The 24,890-nt window shown below is 51.3% G+C and overlaps 1 protein-coding gene and 1 pseudogene across 4 annotated transcripts; one reads left to right on the top strand and one right to left on the bottom strand.

The window, feature by feature from the left end:
- Window positions 1–19: 19 nt before the first annotated feature.
- Window positions 20–5,688, top strand: LOC142876880 (la-related protein 1B pseudogene; annotated as a pseudogene).
- Window positions 5,689–5,810: 122 nt separating this feature from the next.
- RBCK1 (RANBP2-type and C3HC4-type zinc finger containing 1) lies at window positions 5,811–24,393 on the bottom strand. 4 transcript variants are annotated; one of them, XM_076011008.1, is made up of 12 exons: window positions 23,867–24,393; window positions 22,371–22,515; window positions 14,778–14,871; window positions 14,473–14,671; window positions 13,307–13,428; window positions 13,058–13,231; window positions 11,888–12,048; window positions 10,721–10,832; window positions 9,335–9,514; window positions 8,403–8,501; window positions 7,906–8,049; window positions 5,811–6,655 (listed from the first exon to the last, which is right to left on the bottom strand). In XM_076011008.1, exons 1-12 carry the CDS (start codon window positions 23,922–23,924, stop codon window positions 6,575–6,577), a joined length of 1,569 nt encoding a protein of 522 aa, XP_075867123.1. In that variant the 5' UTR covers window positions 23,925–24,393; the 3' UTR covers window positions 5,811–6,574. The 4 variants fall into 4 exon arrangements, with proteins under 4 accessions (XP_075867123.1, XP_012610592.2, XP_020137374.1 ...); XM_012755138.3 differs by having other exon boundaries at window positions 22,371–22,512; window positions 23,884–24,392; XM_020281785.2 differs by having other exon boundaries at window positions 23,884–24,391.
- Window positions 24,394–24,890: the final 497 nt, after the last annotated feature.

Genomic DNA, 24,890 nt, shown 5'->3' on the forward strand with positions numbered 1-24,890 from the left:
CGAGCCACCTTCCACCCCAGGCCTGGGACCCATGGACTCCTGCTTGGCCCTGACTTGCCAGGAGGCCTGGGCAATGCCTGCAGTCATGCTGTTTCTATTTCAGCTGCGAGAAGTACGGTCTACACACTCCAGCTGCTGCCTGGGGCACTGTGAAATTATAAGGTATGTACATATTGGGTTTTGTCCATATTCTGGGTCATAACTCCCAGGTGCTGCAGGCCTCAGAAAACATAATCTCGCTCTCGTCTTCCCGTGCCCTCCTTTCACCTGCCCAAGGCAAGACCCTGATCCCATTGTGGGTCATAAGACCTTCTTTCCCTGGAGGGCCCCATACCCAGGAGGAAGGCATGCTTCACAAAGAGGCCATGGAGAATCTGAAGACAGGCCTTGCTGGGCTTCCCCAGTCTATTGGTATTAGATCATACCCTTTCTGTCCAGTCACATTTCAGCACAGTTGCCCATGCTTCAGTCATGCCTATCCAATGAAGTCTCCATGAAAGGCCCAAGAGAACAGGGTTTGGGGAGCTTCCAGAGAGCTGAACGTGAGCAGGCTGACTGGAAAGTGAACAAGAACCCATCCACGTGGCGGGCCGGGTACACTCCAACCCCCTGGGGACAGAAGCTTCTGCACTCAGGAACCTTGCAGACCTCGCCCTATTGTCTTTTCAGCTGGCTGTTGTTTGTATCCTTTAGAATATAGTTTGTAATAAACCAGTAAGTGTGTGATCCCTGAGTTACATGAGCCACTGTAGCAAATTAATCAAAGCCAAAGATAGAAGTCGTGGGAATCCCAGTTGAAGCCTGTCGGTCAAAGGGCAGTCTTGTGGGACTGAGCCCTCAACCTGTGGTTTCTAAGACTGCCTACAGGTAGATAACATCAGAATGTAAGTGGGTGGCTGGTGTACACTGCAGAATTCATTGTCGCTTGGTGTATGGGAAGAAACCCACACGTTTGGACACAGTGATCCATTGTTGCCGAGTGAACGCAGTTTGCGTTGATGTTTTTCTGCACTCATGGGCTCTGTCACCGTTGATGCTGTGGTGCAGGGAACTAGCCTGGGGTGCTCTTGGCTATTTTTCACGCGCCATTCTGGGGATGCCCTTAGCGTTAGGGGCTGGCGTGTGGATTTGACAGCTCACTAGAGCTGGATGTAGATGCAACTTTTCCGCCACGTGTAATTTCTGTCCACAGAGGAGCTGTTGAGAGCTGTTCTTGCCAAGCTTTCCAACATTCTCAGCTGCTGGGTAGTGGGTGCAGAGCAGAGCAGAGCGCTGGCGTCACTCAGCTCCTTGACTGTGTCCCTCCACCACAGGCCACTCCTGCAGGCCGTGGAGTACACCAGGCTGGCCAGGATACTGCCTGCCTCTGGGAGCGCACACCAGAGAGTACTGAAGAGCACTGGAAGGAGCAGTTTGTTTTGAGCAGCAATGATCGAATTTTAATAATTGGAGAATTGAAGGAAGAGTCTGTATGTTATCATCAATATTCGGTCTTTGTCCCAGGGTCCTGGACACAGGGCTCCTAAAACCCTTGGAATTTCCCAAATGTTAAGAGTATCTATTATTATTTTTAATAGTCACCTTTTGATCCAACCTGAGTTTATGCTAATGAGGTGACTTAGGTGGGACCGTTGATAGCCTCAGGATGGGCTGTCACCAAAAACACTATGTGATCAGAGAATGGGGACTTTCAGCCCCTTGTATTGACCTCCTAGGAGTAAGGGGGCACTGCAAATAGCTCTTTAAAAACTTTAATGGGATCCGGTGAACTTGGGTTGCCCCCCATCCCCTGCCCAGTTCATCTCTTCCACTTGGCTGCTCTGCACTGTATCCTTTATGATAAACCAGTGTGAGTACAGCATCTCCCTGAGTTCTGTGAATCATTCGAGCAAATTATTGAACCTGAGTGGGTGCTGGGGTCGTGGGAACCCCTGAATTGGGGGTTGGCCAGGCAGAAACACAGTAGTCCAGGTGCTGTGGCTGCCATCTGAAGTGGGGACAGTCTTGCGGGACTGAGCCTCTGTGGAACCTGAGGCTGACTCCAGGTGGAAAGTGTCAGAATTGAATTGTTGGAGGCCCAGTTGGTGTCAGAGAAGTGCTGCTGGGAAACGCCACACAGCATTCCAGGCTGAGGTAAAAATAACAAATAACGAGTGTCCTACTCCGGTAGAGGTCCTCCAGCCCGGTTCGCTGCGCCTCCGCGGCTGCCCGCCCCAGAGCTCAGGTCCCCCAAAATCATAAAAGCAGGAAAACGCAAGACAAAGAAATCCAACAAGGCTAGTGATTTCAGCCATATGGCGAATTGGCCAACACCGAGTGAATTAGTGAACACTGGATGTCAGAGTGTCATCAGCCAAGGAAATAAGAAACTACAAAATAGAAAAGAAAAAGAAGAAAAGGTTGAAAAGAGAAGTAACAGTGAGAGCAAAGAAAACAGGGAAACTAAATTAGATGGTCCTGGCGAAAATGTCAGTGAGGATGAGGCTCAGTCAAGTAATCAACGAAAGAGAGCTAATAAGCACAAGTGGGTACATCATCTAAGTCACTTAGATGATGTAAGACCAGACAGTTAAGAAGACCTGGATCCCAGAACAGCTCAAGGTGTCAACCTGAAGCAAATAAACCAGCACATAACAATAGGAGAAATGATACATGAAGTTGGAGGAGAGACAGAGAAAAGAGATGATCAAGATGAAGTTTCCAGTGTGAGAAGTGAGGGTGGTAATATCCAAGGTTCCTTTAGAGGCCGAGGACGGAGAAGAGGACGAGGCAGAGGAAATCCTCGATTGAACTTTGATTATTCATATGGTTATCGAGAACATGGTGAAAGGACTGATCAACCATTTCAAACAGAAGTTAATACCAGTATGATATATTACTATGATGATGGTACAGGTGTACAGGCGTATCCTGTGGAAGAAGTATTGCTTAAAGAGTATATTAAGCGTCAAATTGAATATTACTTCAGTATAGAAAACTTGGAACAGGACTTCTTTCTTCGGAGAAGGATGGATGAACAAGGTTTCTTGCCTATTTCCCTGATTGCTGGTTTTCACTGTGTTGAGGCTCTCACTACAAACCTTAATCTCATCTTAGAGGCACTGAAAGATAGCACAGAAGTAGAAATTGTGGATGAGAAAAAAGATAGAACCAGAAAAATGGCCAATTCCAGGTCCTCCTCCATGTAATGTGCCACAAACAGACTTCTCTCAACTGATTGATTGTCCAGAGTTTGTACCAGGCCAAGCCTTTTATTCACATACAGGTAACAACTTTTCTTCTAGAACAAACAACGTAACAGTAGGTTATTTGGTCCAATTTGTCTATCCTTTTTTTAGTTTATTTAGATTCAGTAAGAAAATTTATGATAAATGACTGGATGCTCCAAATTGTATTCATACTGCCTCCCCCACAGAGCTGTAAGTTAACGCTCTCTTATATTTCTTGTTCTTAAATTATATGTGTACTTTGTCATTTATGGTGTTTCTACCTATCCTCTTTTAAGTTTACTAAATGGCTATAAATATATTATGCCAGTTTTCCCCTTGTAAAATTGTATTAGTCTAAAAGTCTTCTACTTAAAAGTGGGCTTTCTTTAATGTTGTTACCAATGTGCTTCAACTTTGTCTTGAAAAGATAAGGTGACCTACATTGTAAAGCAGAATTGGGGTTCTCTTTAATCTGGTTGTGTTTGGAATTTCCAAAATCTGCTTTAATGTTAAGATTTTTTTCCTGGATCATTTTTAAGACATTCCCTCTTGGGAAAAAAATGTGTGCTTGAACTTTTTTCAGTCAGGGTGATGATCTGCTGAAGGTGTTGGATGTCATTTGATCGGAATATGCAGTGGAATAGGTGACTCACTGAAATGGCATTATAAATATTGGAACAAATGGTGCTGCAGAAATGAAAGTGACCGTGCGAGAGTGTCTGCTCTAACTCCTTGTGGAGGAGGTCGGGCCAGCACTGCCATGGAGATCACCACCTTTGCGATGATGAGAGACAGACCAGAGGACTGCTACTGTTTTTATAGGAGCTGCCCATTTCTGTGTAATTGGCCTGGGATGCACGGGCTACTTTTATTCACGGTGGGAAAGTTTATTATTATTATTATTCTGGGGGAAAAAAAAGTGTCAGTGTTTTGGGGACAGCAAAGCCCAGGAGTGGGGTTTGGGGTCCATGGAGAAATGCAGTGGGCCATGTCAGTGGGGGGCCAGGGCAGGATGGCTGTGGAAAGGAGTTGCCATGCTCCATTGTGGGCAGTCAGGGTGAGTACGTGCCATGACCTAAGCTGCGTTTGGAGAGACAATTGTTGGGGGCCTGTCGGGTCTAAGACTGAGGACCAGGTGTGTCCCTCCCTTGCTGGCCCTGTGAGCATCTGCAAGTCACTGCCTCTTTGAATGTGTCCTTAACAGCAAAATAGGGATGGGCCCATCCCACACGGTTTAATGGAGTTTGTGAAAATGCTTTACAAACTGTGAAATTGTGCCTGTGTTAACATTTTGGTGAACGTTTATTGATTAATAAACACCTTTAGCCAGCCCTGCTCTGGGATGCCTTTGCCCATCCAGCGATTGCCTGAAAGGAACAGGCCCGAGGCTCTTCCCAAATCCAGCTAAGCTGCGATGGTCTTTGTTCCCTCCTCCCCAGCCCCGCAGTCTTCTCCGTGTGTTCTGTTGGTGGCCCCTACTCCCTGGATGTCTTCTCCAGACTTCCATGTGATGAAGTGACCAGGCTCTGGCATTGCCTCCCACCTCCTGTGTTTGCAGTGAGTGGCTTTCACGCCAGCCCCAGACGCTGAAGGAGGCCCTGTGCTAGCCCTGTCACAGGCTGTGGGGCTTGTCCTCAGCTTTCTACCCACAGCAGTGACCACTGCACTTTATCTGAGCAATGGGCTTCCACTCACCTTCCCTGTGGCACTAAGAGAATGGTCTTGCCCATGCCTGAGCCTTTTTGCTCCCAGGGCTGGCGAGGCTGCCTGGCTGTGGCCCCTATCGGCTACAACAGTTGCCCTGAGCCGATGCTGGCAGAGCTGGAAGGCACTCAGTCCACTCACACAGTCTGTATGTTACTGTTCAGTGACCAGGGACAACTCTTTTGAGTCTTAGCATCCTGCGACACGGCAGCAATGCCCTTCCCTGCAAAGCACCAGCCCAGTGTCTGAGGCCTGAGGTCAAGGCCTTGAACAACAGAGGTGCCTGCTGCTTCCACTGTAGCGACAACCACGTTACAGTGCAGGCAACACGGTGTGCATCAAATGCCAGAGCTCAACAGGTCAAAGGGGGGTCACAGGGTGGGCATCCTTGGTCTGTGTTTTATTAATACTGGCCCAGCAAGTATTATTACCAATAAATATTGCTGGATCAGCACTTTGCCCTCTGACCTAAGCTGTTAAAATTAGGATGGACCACCTCACCCTTCAATTGCAGCAGCTTTACCTGTTCCTGAATGTCTGCCCCCCAACCCTGGGTGCTCAGGCCAAAAGGGAGAGGCAGCCTGTCGCTGCTGCCTTGGCCCCTCCTGCCCCTTGAGCCCATGTTGATCTGCAAACCCCTCTTTGCAGACTGTCGACACACTGCAAACTCCGCCTGTCCAGGCTAATGCTGACCCAAGAGCATCAGTGCCCCTGAAGTCAGGCACAGGGTGCCAAGTGTGGCACAGGGATCCCAGTGCTCAGTCACTGCCCCGTTCTACCACTGAAAGGCCAAAGATCAACTTCCTAGTGCAGGTTCCTGGAGAGCCTGGGATCCTGCCTATGTGTAGAGTCCCAGCCCATGACATTCACTTCCTCTCAAGGACATCACAGTCATCCTTTCCTGGAAGACTATTTTAATGAGCTTACAGGGGCAGCAGAGAGGGCGATGCAGAGCCAGACATGATGGGCTGTGCTTTCGAAACTGCCTGCTCTCCCCTTGTGGCTCGAACAGATTAGCAGGAATTCTAAGAAGCGCCAGGCCTCCAACCAGAAAAGCAGAGAAAAGTCACTCCCCAGAAAGCCAACAGCAGAAGGAGGTGGCTGTGAGTGCTTGGTATGCAGCAGACCAGGGTGGCAGTTGGGAGGAGTTTGGAGTCACACGGCATCTCTGGCCAGGGGCTGTGTTTTAAGGCTGGGGTCAGGCAGAGGTGCCCGCTGTAGCGACGATCACGTAACGGTGCAGGCAACTCGGTGTGCATCAAACGCCAGAGCTCAACAGGTCAAAGGGGGGTCACGGGGTGGACATCCTTGGTCTGTGTTTTATTAATACCGGCCCAGCAAGTGGGTACCAATAAATATTGCTGGATCAGCACTTTGCCCTCTGGCCTGAGCTGCAGAGAGCCCCAGGGAAAGGACAAAGGCACTGGGACAGATGTGACTGTGGACAACAGTGGTGCACTCGGGGCCCCTGCAACTCCTTCGGCAAGTGAGGCTGTCCATGCAGCTCGGTGGCCCTGGCCTCTGCAGGGCCCCTGCCTTGACTGAGCACAAAGGCATCTCCCAGGCCAGAAATTGAAGCCAAAGCCCCAAGCCAAGCCCTGCCCCCGCAACAGCCTGCAGATGTGGGGCTGGGCCAGCGTGGGGACCTGGCCATCTTTAGCTCAGTGGCAGTTCTGACAGCTTGGGTGGCAAGGAACCCCATTCACTCGGCAGCGGCAGCCCCCACTGGTGTCTCCTGGGCCCTGGAGGATGGGAGAAAGAGAGAATGTCAGGGCAGCAAACAGACTGCTCCCCAAGCCGAGCATACGCTCCCACTCTGCGCCTTTGCCCTTGCAGGTCCTGCTGCTAAGAATGGCCTTGGCCTCGGCTTCCTGATGGAGACAGTCCCTGAGGCCTTTTCTGGACTCCCACAGTACTCAGTGTACCCACCCCTAGACCCAGGGAAAGGACCTGACCACTCCACATATCCTGGATGGGTCAGCACACTGGCAGCGTGAAAGAGGGCGGTTTACTCTGCCTCCTTTTTTTTTTTTTTTTTTTTTTTAAGAGACAGGGTCTTGCTCTGTTGCCTCAGCTGGAGTGCAGTGGTGTCATCTTAGCTCACAGCAACCTCAAACTCCTGGGCTCAAGTGATCCTTCTGCCTCAGCCTCCCAAGTAGCTGGGATCACAGGTGTGTGTGTGCCACCATGCTGGCTAATCTATTTTTTGTAGAGACAAGTCCTCACTATGTTGCCCAGGCTGGTCTCAAACTCCTGACCTCAAGGGATCCTCCCGCCTTGGCCTTCCAAAGTGCTGGGATCACAGGCATGAGCCACCATAGCCAGGTTCCATCTATCTAAAAGTCTACATGTAACACCGAGCCCAAATTCCAGGAACACACCCCTTCTAACGACAGCTACCACTTGCACAGTGCTCACCATGTGATAAGCTCTCAGCTAAGCACTTCTCTTGCATTTTTTCACTGGATTCTGATAACAAGCCTGAGACAGGCCCTGCTATCATCCCCATTTCACAGAGGAAGAAACTAAGCTCAGAGTGGGGAGTAATAGCCAGTATGTGCCAGAGCAGGGTCAATCCAGCTGGGGTTCAGCCCCCAGACAGAACCTTTATTCGCTGTCCTCCAGGGCAGGGGGGCAAACCTTTTCTGCAAAGGGCCAGCCAGTGACACTGGGCAGGCCGTACCGTCTCTGCTCTGTAGCGCAAAAGCAACCGCAGACGATGTGTAAACAAATGAGCACAGCTCTGCTCCAAAGGACTTTATGGACACTGAAATTTGGATTTCATATAATTTTTACATCATGAAATACTCATCTTTTGATATTTTTCAGCCATTTAAAAATGTAAAGAACATTCTTACCTCAGGAGCTGTACAGAGCTGCTGGGTTGGATCTGGCCCACGGGCTGTGGCTTTCCAAGCCCTCCTCTAGGGCAGACACCACAAGGGCGCCCTGCCCACCCCACTGCCAAGCCCTCTGCTCCCCAAGGACTCACCCCAGGGCCCCAGCGTGGGCCCTTGGTGACCCAGCAGATCTCGGTGTGGCAGACGGTGCAGCGGATCCAGTCACAGCCATCCTTCTTCTGCACCACGATCTGGCACTGCGGGCAGTGCATGGCCTCGCCCTGCTGCAGCATCAGCTGGAACGGAGCAGGCGTGAACCTTAGGCGGGAGCCGGCGCAGCTGCCCAGCCTGGTCCTGCTCTGGCCCCCTCCCAACTGCAGGGACAAAGCGGTGACCCCCAGAGTGGTGGAATCACTTTGCCCTGCTTTTCCACCAGGCCGGGCTCTGTCCAGTGCCTCCTTCACTCCTCCCTCTACCCAGACACTCTTCCCACTGCTGCCACCTGTGCACATGGCCTAGGTCCCATCCCTGGATGGGAGTGACAGCCAGAGGGAGGTCAGGACATCCAGGGATGTGTGAACATAATGCCCACACCCTGACTACCCCCCCAGAACCCAAATCCCCAGCCCTTGGTCTTGTCCCGCTTCACCTTTAGCATCTCCGTCGTCTGCCGGGCAGCGACATCGTTCTGTGCTCGCAGGGCCAGGTCATCCTGATACTCCTTGCAGTTCATACGCTCATGGATGGCCTGCAAGGGGGAGGGCTTGAGGTGCAAAGGTTCCCCAGGGGGTTACCATGCTGGGGAAGGCGAAGGGGATAGGGTGGGCATCCGCATTAAGCACCCAACGCCTCTGCACGTCGTCAGTGACGGCCTCACTTTGCAAACCGCACACCATTTTACAGGAGAGAACGCTTAGGCCGGGAGGTGATGTCAGGGTCATCACATATGGTAGTAGGGATATATCGTTCTCAGTTAACGATATATTTGTGCTCAGTTCTGGGGGGCACAGAATCCCTACCACACCTCTCCTACAGGCCGTGGCCCTGCATCCCTGCCTGGGTTCTGCCCAAAGCGCAGAGACAGCTTGCTTGGCCAAGTCTGAGACCATGCTCAAGACCTGCCTACCTGCTCCTCACCCTAGTGGTCAGGTTTTGAGATGACCGGGGCAGGCGTAGGCCTGGAGGAGGATCAGGCAGGGCTGAGTCTGGGTTCAGGTCAGAGCTCAGTTCAGGATAGGGTGGAGACTTGGTATGGGGCCAGGTCAGCGCTTGGTCTACAACAGACTGAGAAGCAGGCAGAAACCAGACTTGGAGCCTGGCTTGGGTCTGGGCTCAGTATGGGATCAGGTTAAGCGTCACCCAGGGCCTGGGCTCAGTATGGGACTGGGATTGAGTCTGTGACTGGGTCAGAGCTGGGTCCGGGCTCAGTTGAAGCTCCAGCTGGGGCCAGGTCTGAGACTCGATCTGCCGGGTCAGGGCTCAGTCCAGGATGAAGCCATGCACTCCCACGGACATGTGGCTCTAAGTCGTGAGCTCCCAGCAGCATGAGAGTGACTAGGCAGTTTGGGTCCCTGTCCCCACCTTGCACAGCAGGCAGTTGACGTGGAAACACACGGGGCAGGTGAACTCATTGACATCATCCTCAAAGAAGCACCATCCCTTGCAGTCTGGGGTCTTGCAGTGGTAGCTGAAGGCACTGCGGTTCTCCGCGATGGCGATGCTCAGGTCTAGAAATCGCTGGTAATCCTCAGGGGTCAGGAGCTGCCAAGAGACCACGTCCTTGTTGCTCAGGGTGCAGAACACCTAATACATGACCCTCCTTGCCACCAAATACCCTCCAGAAAGCCCCCAGCTCATAAACTCTGACCAGCCCCAGGATTTTTCCTCACGTAACTGCCATGGTGTTGAAAAACTCCATTCAAAAAGTGGACTTAAAAAGCTCTGGAAATGGATGGTGGTGATAGTTGCCCAACAATGTGAATATATTAACACTTATTGAACACTTAAAAATGTTTAAAATTTTATGTTATGTATATTTTACCACAATTTTAAAAAAGAAAAAAAATGAACAAAAATAATAACAGACAATACTGGGGAAGATGTGGTTAAACTAGTATCCTGGCACATCACACTCGAGAAAGCAATGTGGCGATGTTTCAACCAGCCCAAAGTTTTCTGACCCTTTGGCACCCATCCCACTTCTGTAAGTTTACCCTAACAAAAGAATATATTAATATAAGAGGCACCATGCAAAATGTTTCCTGAAGCAGTACTTACAAACTAGAATTTATAAGAGGTATAAACAGTATATATACCATGGAGATTTATAATAAGCTTTAGAAAGATTTTGTAGCAAAGTAGCAAAAGTCAATTGCATCCATGCTTATTAAAAAGGAGGTAAAATCACACCTACACCTGTGTTCTGTATCTCGACTGGGTGGACTTGGTGACAAATATGAGTTATATTTGTCAAAACTCATATAATTGCACACTTACAATGGATGCATTTTATTGTATGCTAAGTATACTTTACTAAATTGACTTAAAAAGAAAAAAATCATGTCTGCCCAGAAACACTGAAGGAAACAGGACAAAACGCAATTGGAGGACTTCCTGGGGTGGTGGCCTTGTGGGTGATTTTTCTCTTTGATTTATGCTCTGATTCTGTGTGGTTTCAGCATGTGTTTTGTTTTTGTAGAAACCACCTCCACTGCGTTACTCTGCTGATCCCTGTTCTTTTTTCTCTCTGCCACACTTGACCCTTCTCTGAGGCTTGGGTCAAATCCCAAGGGCTCCAGGGAAGTTCACGCAGCCCCTTGGCAGGGCTGCACTTCACGGGGAAAACCTCTGGGCAAATGGCCATGGGTGCTGCATGAGACCCACACTCTTGAGCCAGTCCCCAACTGCCAGCTCCAGGCCCCCCCGTTCCTGGGGCCCAGGGTGTCCCCTCCCGCCGCCAGTGCTTACCGCCCGGATCTCCCTCTCCAGCAGCTTGCCCGAGCACGAGTAGGTGTTGTCAATGAAGGGGCAGGAGACCTCCGCCTCCTGGCTGTTGCGGATGGTGCCCTGCAGGCACTCCCTGGGGGTGAGGGTGGGGGGTGGGTATTAGGGTCATCTGTACCCTGTCCACTAAGGACTCCACCCCTTACATGATGGGGCCTGAGCCCAGGGGCCTTTCTCAGCCACCCCAGGTGGGCTTCTCTCCAATATAATACCCTTCTTCCTTCCCACTCCTCCCACCAACCCACCACTATGGCCTCCCCTCAGTCCACTCCACAGCCACCCGTGACATTCTGGTCCAGGCCTGGATGGCTGCAGTTCCCTCCTCACTGGGTCCCTGTGTTCACCTTGTCCCTAGAGTCCATCTCAGCACAGCAGTCATACCTCCCCAGGGGCCCCTATCCCACCCAGAACAAACCCAGCAACCTGCAGGGGCCTGCCCTCCCCAACCCCTCCTCTGTCCTTTCCAACCTCCCTGCTCACCCCTCTGCTCTGGCCATGAGACCCCCTTGGTCTCCTCCAACAGACCAGGCCCACGCCCATGGCAGACCTTCCAGGCTCTGCTCTGGGGTTACCTCCTCAGAGGCCTCCCATCCACCCTTCCTGGGCTCCTGTTGCCTGTATCATAATCCATTGTTATTTAGCATTTGACACAGTTTACAATCACATCAGTCAGTGGTGACCTGAGTAGCACCAGCCTCCCACTGCAGTGTCAGCTCCGGGAGGCAGGAGCGGAGCCTGGTCCCCCGGGGCTGCTCCACAAACGCCTGCTGTGGTGAATGGGTGCGTGTTCTCTGCACCCAGGGATGGAAGGGTCATGACGAGACAGAGAGAGGGAGTCTCAGATGCCTACAGTGCAGGCTGCCAGGGCTAGGGCCCCAGTCCCCTTGCCTGGGTGGTTGGGGTAGTGGGTAAGGGCAGAGACCCTGGAGCCAGGATGTCTGGGTTCACGTCTGGGCTTCTCTTACAAGCTGTGTGGCCCTGGATAAGTTGCTTAACCTCTCCTTGCCTCACGTTCCTCCTCTGCAAAATAGGGAGATAGAGCCTACCTCGTAGGTTTTTGTGGGCGTCCAGTGAGATGTCAGAGCACAGGGCCCCACCCACCTTCTGCCGGGGCTGGGACTGGGGCCGCACCTGCAGAAGGTGTGCAGACACTCACGCAGCACCACGGCCTCGCCGGGCCCCAGCACCGAGTAGCACACGGGGCACTCGGCGGGCTCGGCGTTCAGCACCAGGCTCTTCTGGTCCAGCTGGACGTGCTGCAGGTAGTTCCCCTCCTGCTGCTGCTGCTTCCGCTGGGCACACGGGGTGGGGCCGCGGGGCGGGTCAGGGTCTCAGGGCCCGTCAGACCACAAAGGGGGCAGGGCCAGGCGGTGGGCAAGGCGGGCAAGCGTAGGATCGTGAGGGTGGGCAGGTGAGGGCAGCAGGAGGCAGTCTGGGAGGGGACTGGGAGCAGGGCTGGGCAGAACTGGGAAGCACAGTGACCAGTTGGGTCAGGTTGGGGCTGCAGCCAGGGGGCGGGGCCAGGCAAGGAAGCACTGCGGCAAAGACAGGAAGGGGGCCGGGGTGGGTGGGGAGTCGGGGTAGCAGGGCTCACACCCTCACCAAGAATCAGGGCAGGGCTGTGGACGGGGGTGGTGGTGGAGCTGGGTCAAGGTTGGGACAGGGAGGTGAGAGCCCGGGGACACAGCAAGGTTGTGGATGGGCCCAGGAGTGGGGTCAGCCCGGACGCAGTGGTGGGCAAGTGCTCAGAATGGGGGAACATGCAGGGCCAGGTGTCTGTGCCATGGGAGTGTGTGCCACGATCAGCGTGGCTGGGGGAGGGCAGGACAGAGGGAGGGGTCATCCCCCAGGGGGTGCTGAGGGGCGGGCCTTGCCGGAGGGCAGGGTCAGGAGTAGCAGAGTCCAGGATGAGGTCTTGGGTAGAGCAGGACTTAGGTCACAGGCCGGTGGGGGTGAGGTCCAAGCTGAGGTGTGGTCAGAGTCACGGCTAGAGTGCTGGGGTCACAGCCAGGGACACTTGTGTACTAGGGTGTGTGTCAAAGCTAGTGGCAGAGCCACGGCCTCGTGGGAGTGGGGCACGTGAACCTGGATGTGCCTCACAGCCAGGGAGCAGGGTCTCAACCACAGGGCGACCTCGGAGAAAGGGCGGGTCACAGCCAATTGCAGGGTCACGGGCAGCGGCACGGTTGTGAGGGGCCGAGGCAGCAACGGGGAGGAGCGGCAATGTGCAGGTGTCTCCCTTCCTGGCCTACGCCTGCCCCGCCTGGCCTGCAGGTGTCTGTGGGGGACAGCCGCGCCCACCTGCTGGTACTGGCGTAGCGCCTCCTCCTCGCCCGCCAGGCGCGCTCGCTCCTCCTCGTCGGGCTGGTATGAAGCGGGGACCTGGTAGGTCTCGGGCCGCGCCCGGCAGCACATCTCACATCCGGGCCTCGTGGGCTTGTTGATGAAGGTGCACCCGGGGCACTGCCAGCCCACCTGGGAGCAGAGAGGACCGTGAGCGGGGCATGGCGGGGTGGGGGCAGGGGGCACGCAGAGGCCGCTTAGGCTTACCAGTGGGGGCTCAGGGACCGTATCTGGCTGAACCTGTCTGGGCTCCTGGGGGGCCCCGGGCTTTGGAGGGGTTGGCTCCAGGGGGCCCCGTGGCTGCAGCGTGAGGTCCTTGAAGCCCAGATCTGTGAAGGAGAATTTAAGGGGTGTCGGATCCATGCAGCCCACTTGGCCCACACCCTGAGCCCCCAGGCAGACCCACCTCCATCTTCTCCCTCCTCCCTGCAGCTGTCTCCACCTCCACTCGGCCAGGTGGGCATCCTGGCTTCCCAGGGTCCGGGTCCCCACTCCACCCATGAATGCTCTTGTGCTCTCTGGGCCTCCTGTGCCTTCTGAAAGATGCACCCAGAGGGGCACGACAGCACCTCTGGGGCAGTCCTGCCACATTACTGACTCGAATCCATTCAGGAGGAAACATCAGACCAACAAAGAAACTGGCCTGGACTCTTTGAAAGGGACTGAGACATGACAGCGGAATGCCAAGTCTTTTGCTACAAATGACATTAGTAGGACAACTGGTAAAATCTAAGATCTACAGATTAGGTAACAGTACTGCATCAATGTAAATTTCCTGAATTGGACAGTTGTACCTGGTAATGTAACAAAATGACCTTTCTTTGTAAGAAAACGCACACTGAAGTATTTAGGGAAAAAGAACATCATGTCTGCAACTTACTCTCAAAATGGTTCAGAAAATAACGTTATATTCAGAGTGAATGATAAAACAATGTGGTGAAATGTTAATATTTAGGGAATCTACGTGAAAGGTACATGGGAATTCTTTCTACACTCTTCCAACTTTCCAGTAGCTCTGAAATATTTCAAAAGTAAAAAATATAGAATAAACACTAATCAGCATCATCATCATACCCAATTTACAAATTCAGCATACTGTGGAGCAGAGACAGCAGTGAACCTGCTCAAGGTCACACACCTGGTAACTGCCAGAGCCAGGCCTGAGTCAGCCCTTCCCCCACGCCAGCTGTTCTCAAATGCTTCCCTGCAATGCGCGCTCCAGGTGTCTCCTGTCCTCACTTCACTTGGCTAAGGTCATCCAGGTGAGTCCCTGACTGCAAGCCCAGGGGCTCTGTCCCCTCCCCCTGTGCCCTACGACCTCAGGTGAGTCCAGGGCCCCCGAGTGAGTCCCGCGCCACTTGAGGCAGCCTCACCTTCCAGCATCCGCAACTGCCGCTCCCGCTGCAGCTCCTGAGGGTTGAGCGAGGTGTTGCGGGCTGACAGCAGATAGAGGTAGGCGCTGTCCCCATTGCGCCGCACCCCGTGGGAGTGCAGGGTCTCCTGGTCTCGTGCCAACCGCTGCCCAATCACCCACTGCTGCAGGGCTGGGGGGAAGCCGTAGTCCAGGAATACCTGGCAGGGGCACCAAGAGAGGGAGAGTGGGAAGGGAGGACAGAGGGGGCGGGAGCGAAATGGGGGGAGCCTCTGCTCAACGTCTCCCTTTGGCCTCCTCACTCACCATGTCCTTGAGGGAAGCCACTGTCATGTCAGGGCGCACGGTGAGCCAGATGGTGACCGTGTGCAGGTGAGCGTCCTCCACACTCACCCACAGCCTGCGGGGAAGAGTGGGGGTGGGGAGAGGGCTATGGCCACAGGTCCAGCCTTGGCCACCAGCTGCATACATGTACATCTGCACACATGTGCACGCACATGCTTGTACATACAGGCATACACACATATCCCCCAGTCTGGAGCAGGGACCCCCCTGGATTTGCACGCCCCTGTGCCTCCTCCTTTATTAGAACCCACCCACCGCCCAAGCCCCTCCAACAGCTCCAACTGCTCTAGAGTAAACTGACCGCAGCGCACAAGGGCCTCTGCGACCCAGCGCCTCCCTACCTCTCCAACCTCCCTGTCTTCTCTCCCCTGCTCCTTAGCCAAACCACCAAAAGGTGTTATTTACTATGCGCCAAGACTATTCAACACGCTTAATGTACATTAACTTGCTTAGTCCTCTCCATGAACCCATGAGGCAGGCACTGCTGTGTCTCTTTTTTATAGATCAAAACACGAGGCACAGAGAGGTTCACAGTGACACTGCCAAAGTGAGCAATTAACTGTTAGAGGCAGGACTGAAATTCGAACAGTATTATTTCAGAGAAAGTGGTTTTAACTTTCTCCAGGATCCTCAAACATTTCTGGAACACCAAAAGCATGAATAAGGGCTAAAATGGAAACACAGACTGACCCCAAAGGAAACAGATCATTTAGGGTACAGAACAACAGTGAAGTCCAACCAGGACCTGCAGAGAGATTCAGGAAGACTCTGCCTTCCTAAAGCCAGGACAGGCAAGAAGAAACCAGAAAATGAGGACGAGTTCCTGGACATTAAGAAAGTAAAATGTTGACTAACCAAACCTTTACAGCTGACTAGCAGTTACAGGAAAAATGAGAGACAGTAAATGACACCATGAGGAGGCAATTTATACAGAATGTGAGAAAATTCAAGATGTCAGAAGATCAGTTTTAAAAAAAGAAAAACTTTATGGCATAAAAATAGAGGAGAATAAAAGAGATTTAAGACATATTGAAAATGTTATGTATAGATCCTATTTGGCTCTTGGTTTGAACAAACCAATTGTAAAAAAAAATTTTTTTTTTTTTTTTTTGAGACAGAGTCTCACTTTGTTGCCCAGGCTAGAGTGAGTACCGTGGCGTCAGCCTAGCTCACAGCAACCTCAAACTCCTGGGCTCAAGCGATCCTCCTGCCTCAGCCTCCCAAGTAGCTGGGACTACAGGCATGCGCCGCCATGCCCGGCTAATTTTTTTCTATATATATTAGTTGGCCAATTAATTTTTTTCTATTTATAGTAGAGACGGGGTCTCGCTCTTGCTCAGGCTGGTTTTGAACTCCTGACCTCGAGCAATCTGCCCGCTTCGGCCTCACAGAGTGCTAGGATTACAGGCGTGAGCCACCGCACCTGGCCTGTAAAAATTATTAATCAGGGAAACTTGACTATAAACAGGCTATTAGGGGATTTTAAGAAATTATGTTTCCCTTTTTTAGGTGTGATAATGGTATTCAGGGTATGTGATAATGGTATTCAGGACTTAAATTTTTTTAAGTCCTTATTTTATTTATTTATTTCTTGGAGACAGGGTCTCACTATGTTGCCCAGGCTGGCCTCCAACTCCTGGCCTCAAGCGATCCTCCTGCCTCAGCCTCCCAAAGTGCTAGGATCACAGGCATGAGCCACCATGCCCAGCCACCGTCTACTTTTTCACATGCAAAGTTCTTCAAAAACAAAAACAAGATGATATGGTTTATATGTTTGGCTCCTCCAAATCTCCTGTTTAAATGTGATCCCCAGTGTTGACAGTGTGACATGCCTGCTTCCCCTACACCTTCTGCCTTGATTGGAAGCTTCCTGAATCTCCACCAGAAATACAGGCTGATGCTATGCTTCTTGCAGAACCATGAGCCAAGTAAATCACTTTTCTTTGTAAATTACCCAGCCTTAGGCATTTCTTTATAGCAGTGCAAAATGGACTGACACAGAACAGTTGAGTCTGGTATAGAAGAATGAACAAAAACTAAAAAGAAAGGAAAAGGACTCGATTTTAACACTCAGAATGTTCTTCCAGTAACAGGCGTTCTGAAACACAAAAGTGCACAACTACATTCCTCATTTTTTTTTTTTTTTTTTTGAGACAGAGTCTCACTCCGTTGCCCCAGGTTAGAGTGCAGTGGCATCATCATAGCTCACTGCAGCCCCAAACTCCTGGGCTCAAGCGATCCTCCTGAATAGCTGGGACTACAAGCACACACCATGACCCCCACCGGCTAATTTTTCTATTTTTAGTAGAGACATAGATGGGGTCTTGTTCTTGCTCAGGCTGGTCTCGAACTCCTGAGCTTAAGCAATCCTCCTGCCTTCTCCTTATTCTATAGTAAATATTTCCATAATCAAAATGCTATAAATCCTACACAATGGCTTTGTTTTTAAAATTGACCTAGGGGAAAAGCAGAGAAGGCTTAATTATAGTTAGAAAACAAAATCTAGGACGGGCGTGGTGGCTCACGCCTGTAATCCTAGCACTCTGGAAGGCCAAGGCGGGCGGACTGCTCCAGGTCAGGAGTTTGAGGTCGCTGTGAGCTAGGCTGACGCCATGGCACTCACTCTAGCCTGGGCAACACAGTGAGACTCTGTCTCAAAAAAAAAAAAAAAAAGAAAAAAAAGAAAACAAAATCTAAAAACTGTAACTTAAAACCTATCTTAACACTATTAACAAAAACTTAAAGTCGGAGCCCTCTTATCCAATGCCATCGGGATCACTGGTGAACAGCAAAGAATCACTAAAACAGCTCAGACTAAGCTTAATCACTTAATTTTAACTTACATGCTACAGATGCACATTCACTGACCAAGTTCTAGGTATACGGCCAACGGCTTTTCCTTGGGTATAAATCTGCTGACTGGAGTTTCCCATGATTTTTTTCTTTTTATAAATCACATCCATAACACATGATCTAAAATTTCCAGTCTCAGCTTCTTTGAAGTGGACCAAGAACATAAACACACTCTTGAAGTATCTGAGTACAGGACCCTTCTGTACTTTTAATACATGTATTTTTCATAACTGCCTCACCCCAAAGTGTTAACAATTTTTTTTGGTAACTTTTCTCTTGTCTGTCTGTCTTTTTTTTTTTTTTTTTTTTTGAGACAGTCTCACTCTGTTGCCCGGGCTAGAGTGCCATGGTGTCAGCCTAGCTCACAGCAACCTCCAACTCCTGGGCTCAAGCCATCCTCCTGCCTCAGCCTCCCGAGTGGCTGGGACTACAGGTGCTCACCTCAAAGCCTGACTAATTTTTTCTATTTTTAGTAGAGATGGGGATATCAGTGTGGTACTGTCATTAAGGGCACACATATAGATCAATGGAACAGAAAGGAGAGTCCAGAAATAAGTGCTTTATTTATGGTCAATTAACTTTCAACAAGGGTGCTAAGATAATTAAATAGAGAAAAAAATAGTCTTTTTAACAGCTGGTACAACTGGATATCCACATCTATAAAAAAATGAAGTTGCGGCCGGGCACAGTGGCTCATGCCTATAATCCTAGCACTCTGGGAGGCCGGGGCGGGTGGATTGCTCAAGGTCAGGAGTTCAAAACCAGCCTGAGCAAGAGCAAGACCCGTCTCTACTATAAATAGAAAGAAATTAATTGGCCATCTGGACATTTCCCTGATTTCAAAAAAAAAAAAAAAAATTAATTGGCCAACTAATATATATAGAACAAATTAGCCGGGCATGGTGGCGCATGCCTGTAGTCCCAGCTACTTGGGAGGCTGAGGCAGCAAGACTGCTTGAGCCCAGGAGTTTGAGGTTGCTGTGAGCTAGGCTGACGCCACGGCACTCTAGCCTGGGCAACACAGTGAGACTCTGTCTCAAAAAAAAAAAAAAAAAAAGAAAGGAAAAAAATGAAGTTGGGGGCTGGGCATGGTGGCCTTCACCTGTAATCCTAGCTTGGTGTGAGGATTGCTTGAGCTCAGGAGTTCAAAACCAGCCTGAGCAAGATTGAAACCCTGTCTCTACTAAAAATAGAAAAATTAGCCAGGCATTGTGGTGCACGTCTATAGTCCCAGCTACGTGGGAGGCTGAGGCAGGAGAATCACTTGAGCCCAGGAATTGGAGGTTGCAGTGAGCTATGATGATGCCACTGCACCCTAGCAAGGGTGACAGAGACAGACTTTGTCTACGAAAAAAAAAACCCAAACCCCAAAATGGACCAAAGATCTAAATGTAAGAGCCAAAACTGTAAAATTCTTAGAAGAAAGTATATGGGGTTCTGGTTTGTGGTCTAATAATTTAAAAAAGAAAGAAAGAAAGACAGAAAATATAGGGGTAAATCTTCATGACTTGGAGGAGGCAATTTCTTAGATATAACACCAAAAGCACAAGCAACAAAAGAAAACATAGATCAACTGTACATCATCAAAATTAAAAATTTTTTGGGCCGGGCGTGGTGGCTCACGCCTGTAATCCTAGCACTTTGGGAGGCCGAGGCGGGTGGATTGCTCAAGGTCAGGAGTTCGAAACCAGCCTAAGCGAGACCCCGTCTCTACCAAAAATAGAAATAAATTAATTGACCAACTAAAAATATATATACAAAAAAAAATTAGCCGGGCATGATGGCACATGCCTGTAGTCCCAGCTACTCGGGAGGCTGAGGCAGTAGGATCGCTGAGCCCCGGAGATTGAGGTTGCTCTGAGCCAGGCTGACACCACGGCACTCACTCTAGCCTGGGCAACAAAGTGAGACTCTGTCTCAAAAAAAAAAAAATTAAAAATTTTTTAAAGTATACCATCAACAAAGTGAAAAGACAACCCACAGAATGGGAGAAAATTTTTGCAAATCACATTTGATAAGGCACTTATATCTAAAATGAAGAAAGTACTCCTAACCTCAATAATATAAAAAGACAAATGAATCCAATTTTAAAATGAGCATAAGGCAAATAGGTAATTCTCCCGAAAATATGCAAATGGCCAACAAGCGCATGGAAAGATGCTCAACATTATTAGTAATCGAACTGCAAATCAAAACCACGAGTTATCTCCTACAACTCACTAGGATGGCTATAATCAAAAAGACAAATAATAACAAGTGTTGGAGAGGATGTGGAGAAACTAGGACCCTCACACACTGCTGGTGGGAATGTAAAAGTCACTCAGGAAAACAATCTGGCAATTCTTCAAAAGTTAACCATAGCCGGGCGCGGTGGCTCACGCCTGTAATCCTAGCACTCTGGGAGGCTGAGGCAGGCGGATTGCTCAAGGTCAGGAGTTCAAAATCAGCCTGAGCGAGACCCCGTCTCTACCATAATAATAGAAAGAAATTAATTGGCCAACTAATATATATAATATAAAAATCAGCCGGGCATGGTGGCACATGCCTGTAGTCCCAGCTACTTGGGAGGCTGAGGCAGGAGGATCGCTTGAGCCCAGGAGTTTGAGGTTGCTGTGAGCTAGGCTGACACCACGGCACTCACTCTAGCCTAGGCAAGAAAGCAAGACTCTGTCTCAAAAAAAAAAAAAAAAAAAAAGTTAACCATAGAGTTACCGTATGACTCAGCAATTCTGCTCCTACTATATACCCCAGAGAAATGAAATATATGTATGTCCACACGAAATCTTGGCCACAAATGTTCACAGCAGCATTATTCACAATAGTTAAAAAGTAGAAAGACTCAAATGGCCACCAGGATAAAGAAACTGTGGTACATATAATGTACTCTTATTTGGCAATAAAAAGGAATTAAGTTCTTATTCCTTCTGCAACATGGATGAATCAAGAAAACATGATGCAGGTCGGGTGCAGTGACTCACGCCTGTAATCCTAGCACTCTGGGAGGCCGAGGCGGGTGGATCGCTCAAGCCAGGAGTTGAGACCAGCCTGAGCAAGAGCAAGACCCCATATCTACTGAAAATAGAAAGAAATTAGCTGGACAACTAAAAACATATATAAAAAATTAGGCCAGGAGCAGTGGCTCATGCCTGTAATCCTAGCACTCTGGGAGGCCGAGGCAGGCGGATTGCTCGAGGTCAGAAGTTCAAAACCAGCCTGAGCAAGAGCGAGACCCCGTCTCTACTATAAATAGAAAGAAATTAATTGGTCTACTAAAGATATATAGAAAATATTAGCTGGGCATGGTGGTGCATGCCTGTAGTCCCAGCTGCTCAGGAGGCTGAGGCAGGAGGATCGCTTGAGGAGTTTGAGGTTGAGGAGTTTGAGGTTGCTGTGAGCGAGGCTGACACCAGGGCACTCCAGCTCGGGCAAGAGAGTGAGACTCTGTCTCAAAAAAAAAAAAAAACCCTGAATTCTAGTTGGATACCTAGCTACGCAGCCTTCCTCCAAGCTGAGTGTGGCTGTGAGAACAGATTCTGGTCCCTAGGAACTGAGTGGAAGTGTGTTCAACTTATGAGCTGTGCTCTTCAGACGAATGCAGGGCAGGGTGCCCTTCTTTCCTTTGTCCTGTGATGGCTGGAGCTGCAGCAGCATGAGCCTCTGAGTCTAGGGGCAGCAGGACCTCCTCCACACCTGGACTGCTGCCATCAAATTTCTTCATGCCTCTGTTATGTTTATTTCCGTTCTGTCAGTCCTAACATCCTACTACAGTATAGGTCCTAACAATCCTATGACATAGCTACTGCTATTGTCCTATTTTAAAAATGAGAAAACAAAACTCTGAGGAGGTGAAGTGACCTGCCCTGGATTTCAGTTGATTAGCGACAGAACTGAGGTTTGAAGCCAAATCTCCTGACACCAGAACCTGCCATTAAGAATAACCATTTTGGCCGGGCGCTGTGGCTCACGCCTGTAATCCTAGCTCTCTGGGAGGCTGAGGCGGGCGGATTGCTCAAGGTCAGGAGTTCAAAACTAGCCTGAGCAAGAGCGAGACCCCGTCTCTACTATAAATAGAAAGAAATCAATTGGCCAACTGATATATATATAAAAAAATTAGCCAGGCATGGTGGCACATGCCTGTAGTCCCAGCTACCAGGGAGGCTGAGGCAGAAGGATCGCTCGAGCCCAGGAGTTTGAGGTTGCTGTGAGATAGGCTGACGCCACGGCACTCACTCTAGCCTGGGCAACAAAGCGAGACTCTGTCTCAAAAAAAAAAAGAATAACCATTTTAGGCCGGGCGCGGTGGCTCACGCCTGTAATCCTAGCACTCTGGGAGGCCGAGGCGGGCGGATTGCTCGAGGTCAGGAGTTCGAAACCAGCCTGAGCGAGACCCCGTCTCTACTAAAAATATAAAGAAATTAATTGACCAACTAAAAATATATATACAAAAAATTAGCCGGGCATGGTGGCACATGCCTGTAGTCCCAGCTACTCAGGAAGCTGAGGCAGCAGGATTGCCAGAGCCCAGGAGTTTGAGGTTGCTGTGAGCTAGGCTGACGCCACGGCACTCACTCTAGCCTGGGCAACAAAAGCAAGACTCTGTCTCAAAAAAAAAAAAGAATAACCATTTTATAGGCAAAAATGTCTTGCTGCCCACTAAGGTTCGGGAAACCTTAAGTCCCCGGCCAGCCACACACTCCTCACCTGATATCCTGTGTCTGGGAGACCTCGGGCTTCAGTTGCACACTCAGGGGCACCCGTTGCTCTGCCAGCCAGATGGCACATTGCATAGCCGCCTGTTCATCCCCGCCTGCCACTGCCCGGGTCAGGCTCAGGGCCATCTCCTCTGCTGAAAACCAACACAATCAGAGCAGGTTAGCACAGGGTTTATTTTTCAGGGGCTGGGGGCAAGGGGGTGGGAGAGGAGGTGATCCTTAGTACATGCTGCTTTCTGTATTCCTGATAAACTCCTACATATCCTTCAGCACCCAGACTTAAAGTCCCTTTCGATGACACTCCCCACTCCTCCCCACTCTAAGCACATTTGGTTCCATTTTTCTCTCATACTCACAGGGTCCCCATATTTCTTTTTTTTTTTTTTTTTTTTTTTTGAGACAGAGTCTCGCTTTGTTGCCCAGGCTAGAGTGAGTGCCGTGGCGTCAGCCTAGCTCACAGCAACCTCAATCTCCTGGGCTCAAGCAATCCTCCTGCCTCAGCCTCCCAAGTAGCTGGGACTACAGGCATTCGCCACCATGCCCGGCTAATTTTTTGTATATATATTAGTTGGCCAATTAATTTCTTTCTATTTATAGTAGAGACGGGGTCTCGCTCTTGCTCAGGCTGGTTTCGAACTCCTGACCTCGAGCAATCCGCCCGCCTCGGCCTCCCAGAGAGCTAGGATTACAGGCGTGAGCCACCGCGCCCGGCATATTTCTATTCATTTATCTGACAAGCATTTACTGTGTGCCACCTACTGTTCAGGAACTCGGATCCAACAGTGATTAAGGTAAACAGGGTGTCTTTTCTCAAGCACCTCCCTGCCCAGCAGGGAGACAGACACAAGTTTCACAAGAGAGAAAAAAGCCAGATTGTGACCCTAGCTGGAGAGGAAATAAACAGAGGAGACCGGGAACTACTTCTGGGAGGAGGTGCCACTGAAGCTGACTCCTGAAGGAGGAGAAGCGGGACATGTCAAGACCAGGGGGAAGAGTGTTCCAGGTGGAGACAAAAGGCAAAGGCCTTGGGCAAGAAATGGCTGGACAGGAACAGAAGGAAGCCAGCGGGGCTCCAACAGAGTGAGCAGGGAGGTGACTGGGGGAGTCCCGAGGTCAGAGGCCAGCAGGCTGTTGTGGCTGTCCCGTGTCTCTGGGCTTTGTTCCAAGAACAGAGAGGGGCATGGGAGGGTTTGGAGCAGGCCGTGATGTGACTCGAGTTCTACAACGCAGGGTGCACGGGGTAAGGGAAGAGGCAAGAACCTGTGCTACTCAGGTCAAACAAGGTCTGTCTCCTCACCAGGCGGGGCAGTCTCCAAGTTCAACGCCCTGTGTCCTCTGGGAACCTTCCACCCCCATCTCAGCACAAAGCTGGCCCAAGGCGGCCTCGGGGGCTCCAAATGCCTCTGGAAGCGGACGGGCTTCAAGGGAGGAAACAGAGGCAGGGAGGCAGAGGGACCCACTTCCCACCAGAAGTCCCCCAGCTACCTCCAGTCGCTGCCCACCTTTCTTGGTCTTCTCGTCCATCTGGCGTGGCTGTGCCCATCCCCCCGGGGGGCTGCGGCTCCAGGGAAATGCTACCTGCGGGTCACCTGGGAGAGGCAGGCGACCAGGAACAACTCAGCCCCGGCCCGGTGGCCTCTGGCGCGGCCCAAGCCCTGTGTCTCGGTGTCCGTCCCCGGCGGCCGGCGGCAGCCTTACACCGCCCGGGGACCGGGGACGCGGCCTGGCCTAGGGAACCGGACCCCGCGTGGGACCGTGAAAAGGCAGGGGCACCGAGCTGAGTCAGCAAGGGGCGAAAGAGGAAACGGGACAGACGCGGGGGAGCGGGGGAAGGACTGCCCGACGCCGCACGGCGGGGGCGCGCCACCTGTCCGGAGGGCCCCCACTTGCGGGGGCGCCCCCGCGTCCGGGGTTGTAACTTAACTCCCCTCCCGGGACGCCCCAGTCTTCGGAAGCTGGAGGGGAGCGGCTTCGGAGGAAGAGAAAGTGAAAGTGGCGGCCCGGAAGTGGGCGGGGCGGAGGGGGCCGGAAAAGTGTCTTTTCATCCGGGACACGCCCACCGGGGGCGGCGGACGCCGAGTGGGAATGCTGCCGTCCCGAGCGTCCCACCCGGGCGGGGGCTGCCCGCCGCCTCCGAACCCCAGACCCGCGCACCCGCCGGTCCGCGCCGCCGCGGAGGGGCGGGGACTTGGGGACCCGGCTGCGTCTGGCCGAGCTGGGCTGGTGAGGAGCGTCCGGGGGTGCCCGGCGCGGCCTGTCCCGCACCACCTCCCCGAGCCTCCCGCACCCCGGTGGGCAGGCCCAGTCCTTGGCTCCGTTTGCACTTGAAGAAACAGAGGCTCTGCTTGTTTATGACCTGCCAGAAGCCACGCAGCCGGGGTTGGAATCCAGGCCTGGCAGGCTCAGAATCAGCCCCCCACCCCCGGTTCTCTTCTTAGCTGGCTGCAGCCTCTGCCTGTTCATTCAGTCATTGATGAAGTTCGCATTCGCCTGGCAAAGGCTGGGAGCA

The sequence above is a fragment of the Microcebus murinus genome, chromosome 16 (assembly GCF_040939455.1).
Source record: "Microcebus murinus isolate Inina chromosome 16, M.murinus_Inina_mat1.0, whole genome shotgun sequence".
Classification (NCBI taxonomy): domain Eukaryota; kingdom Metazoa; phylum Chordata; class Mammalia; order Primates; family Cheirogaleidae; genus Microcebus; species Microcebus murinus.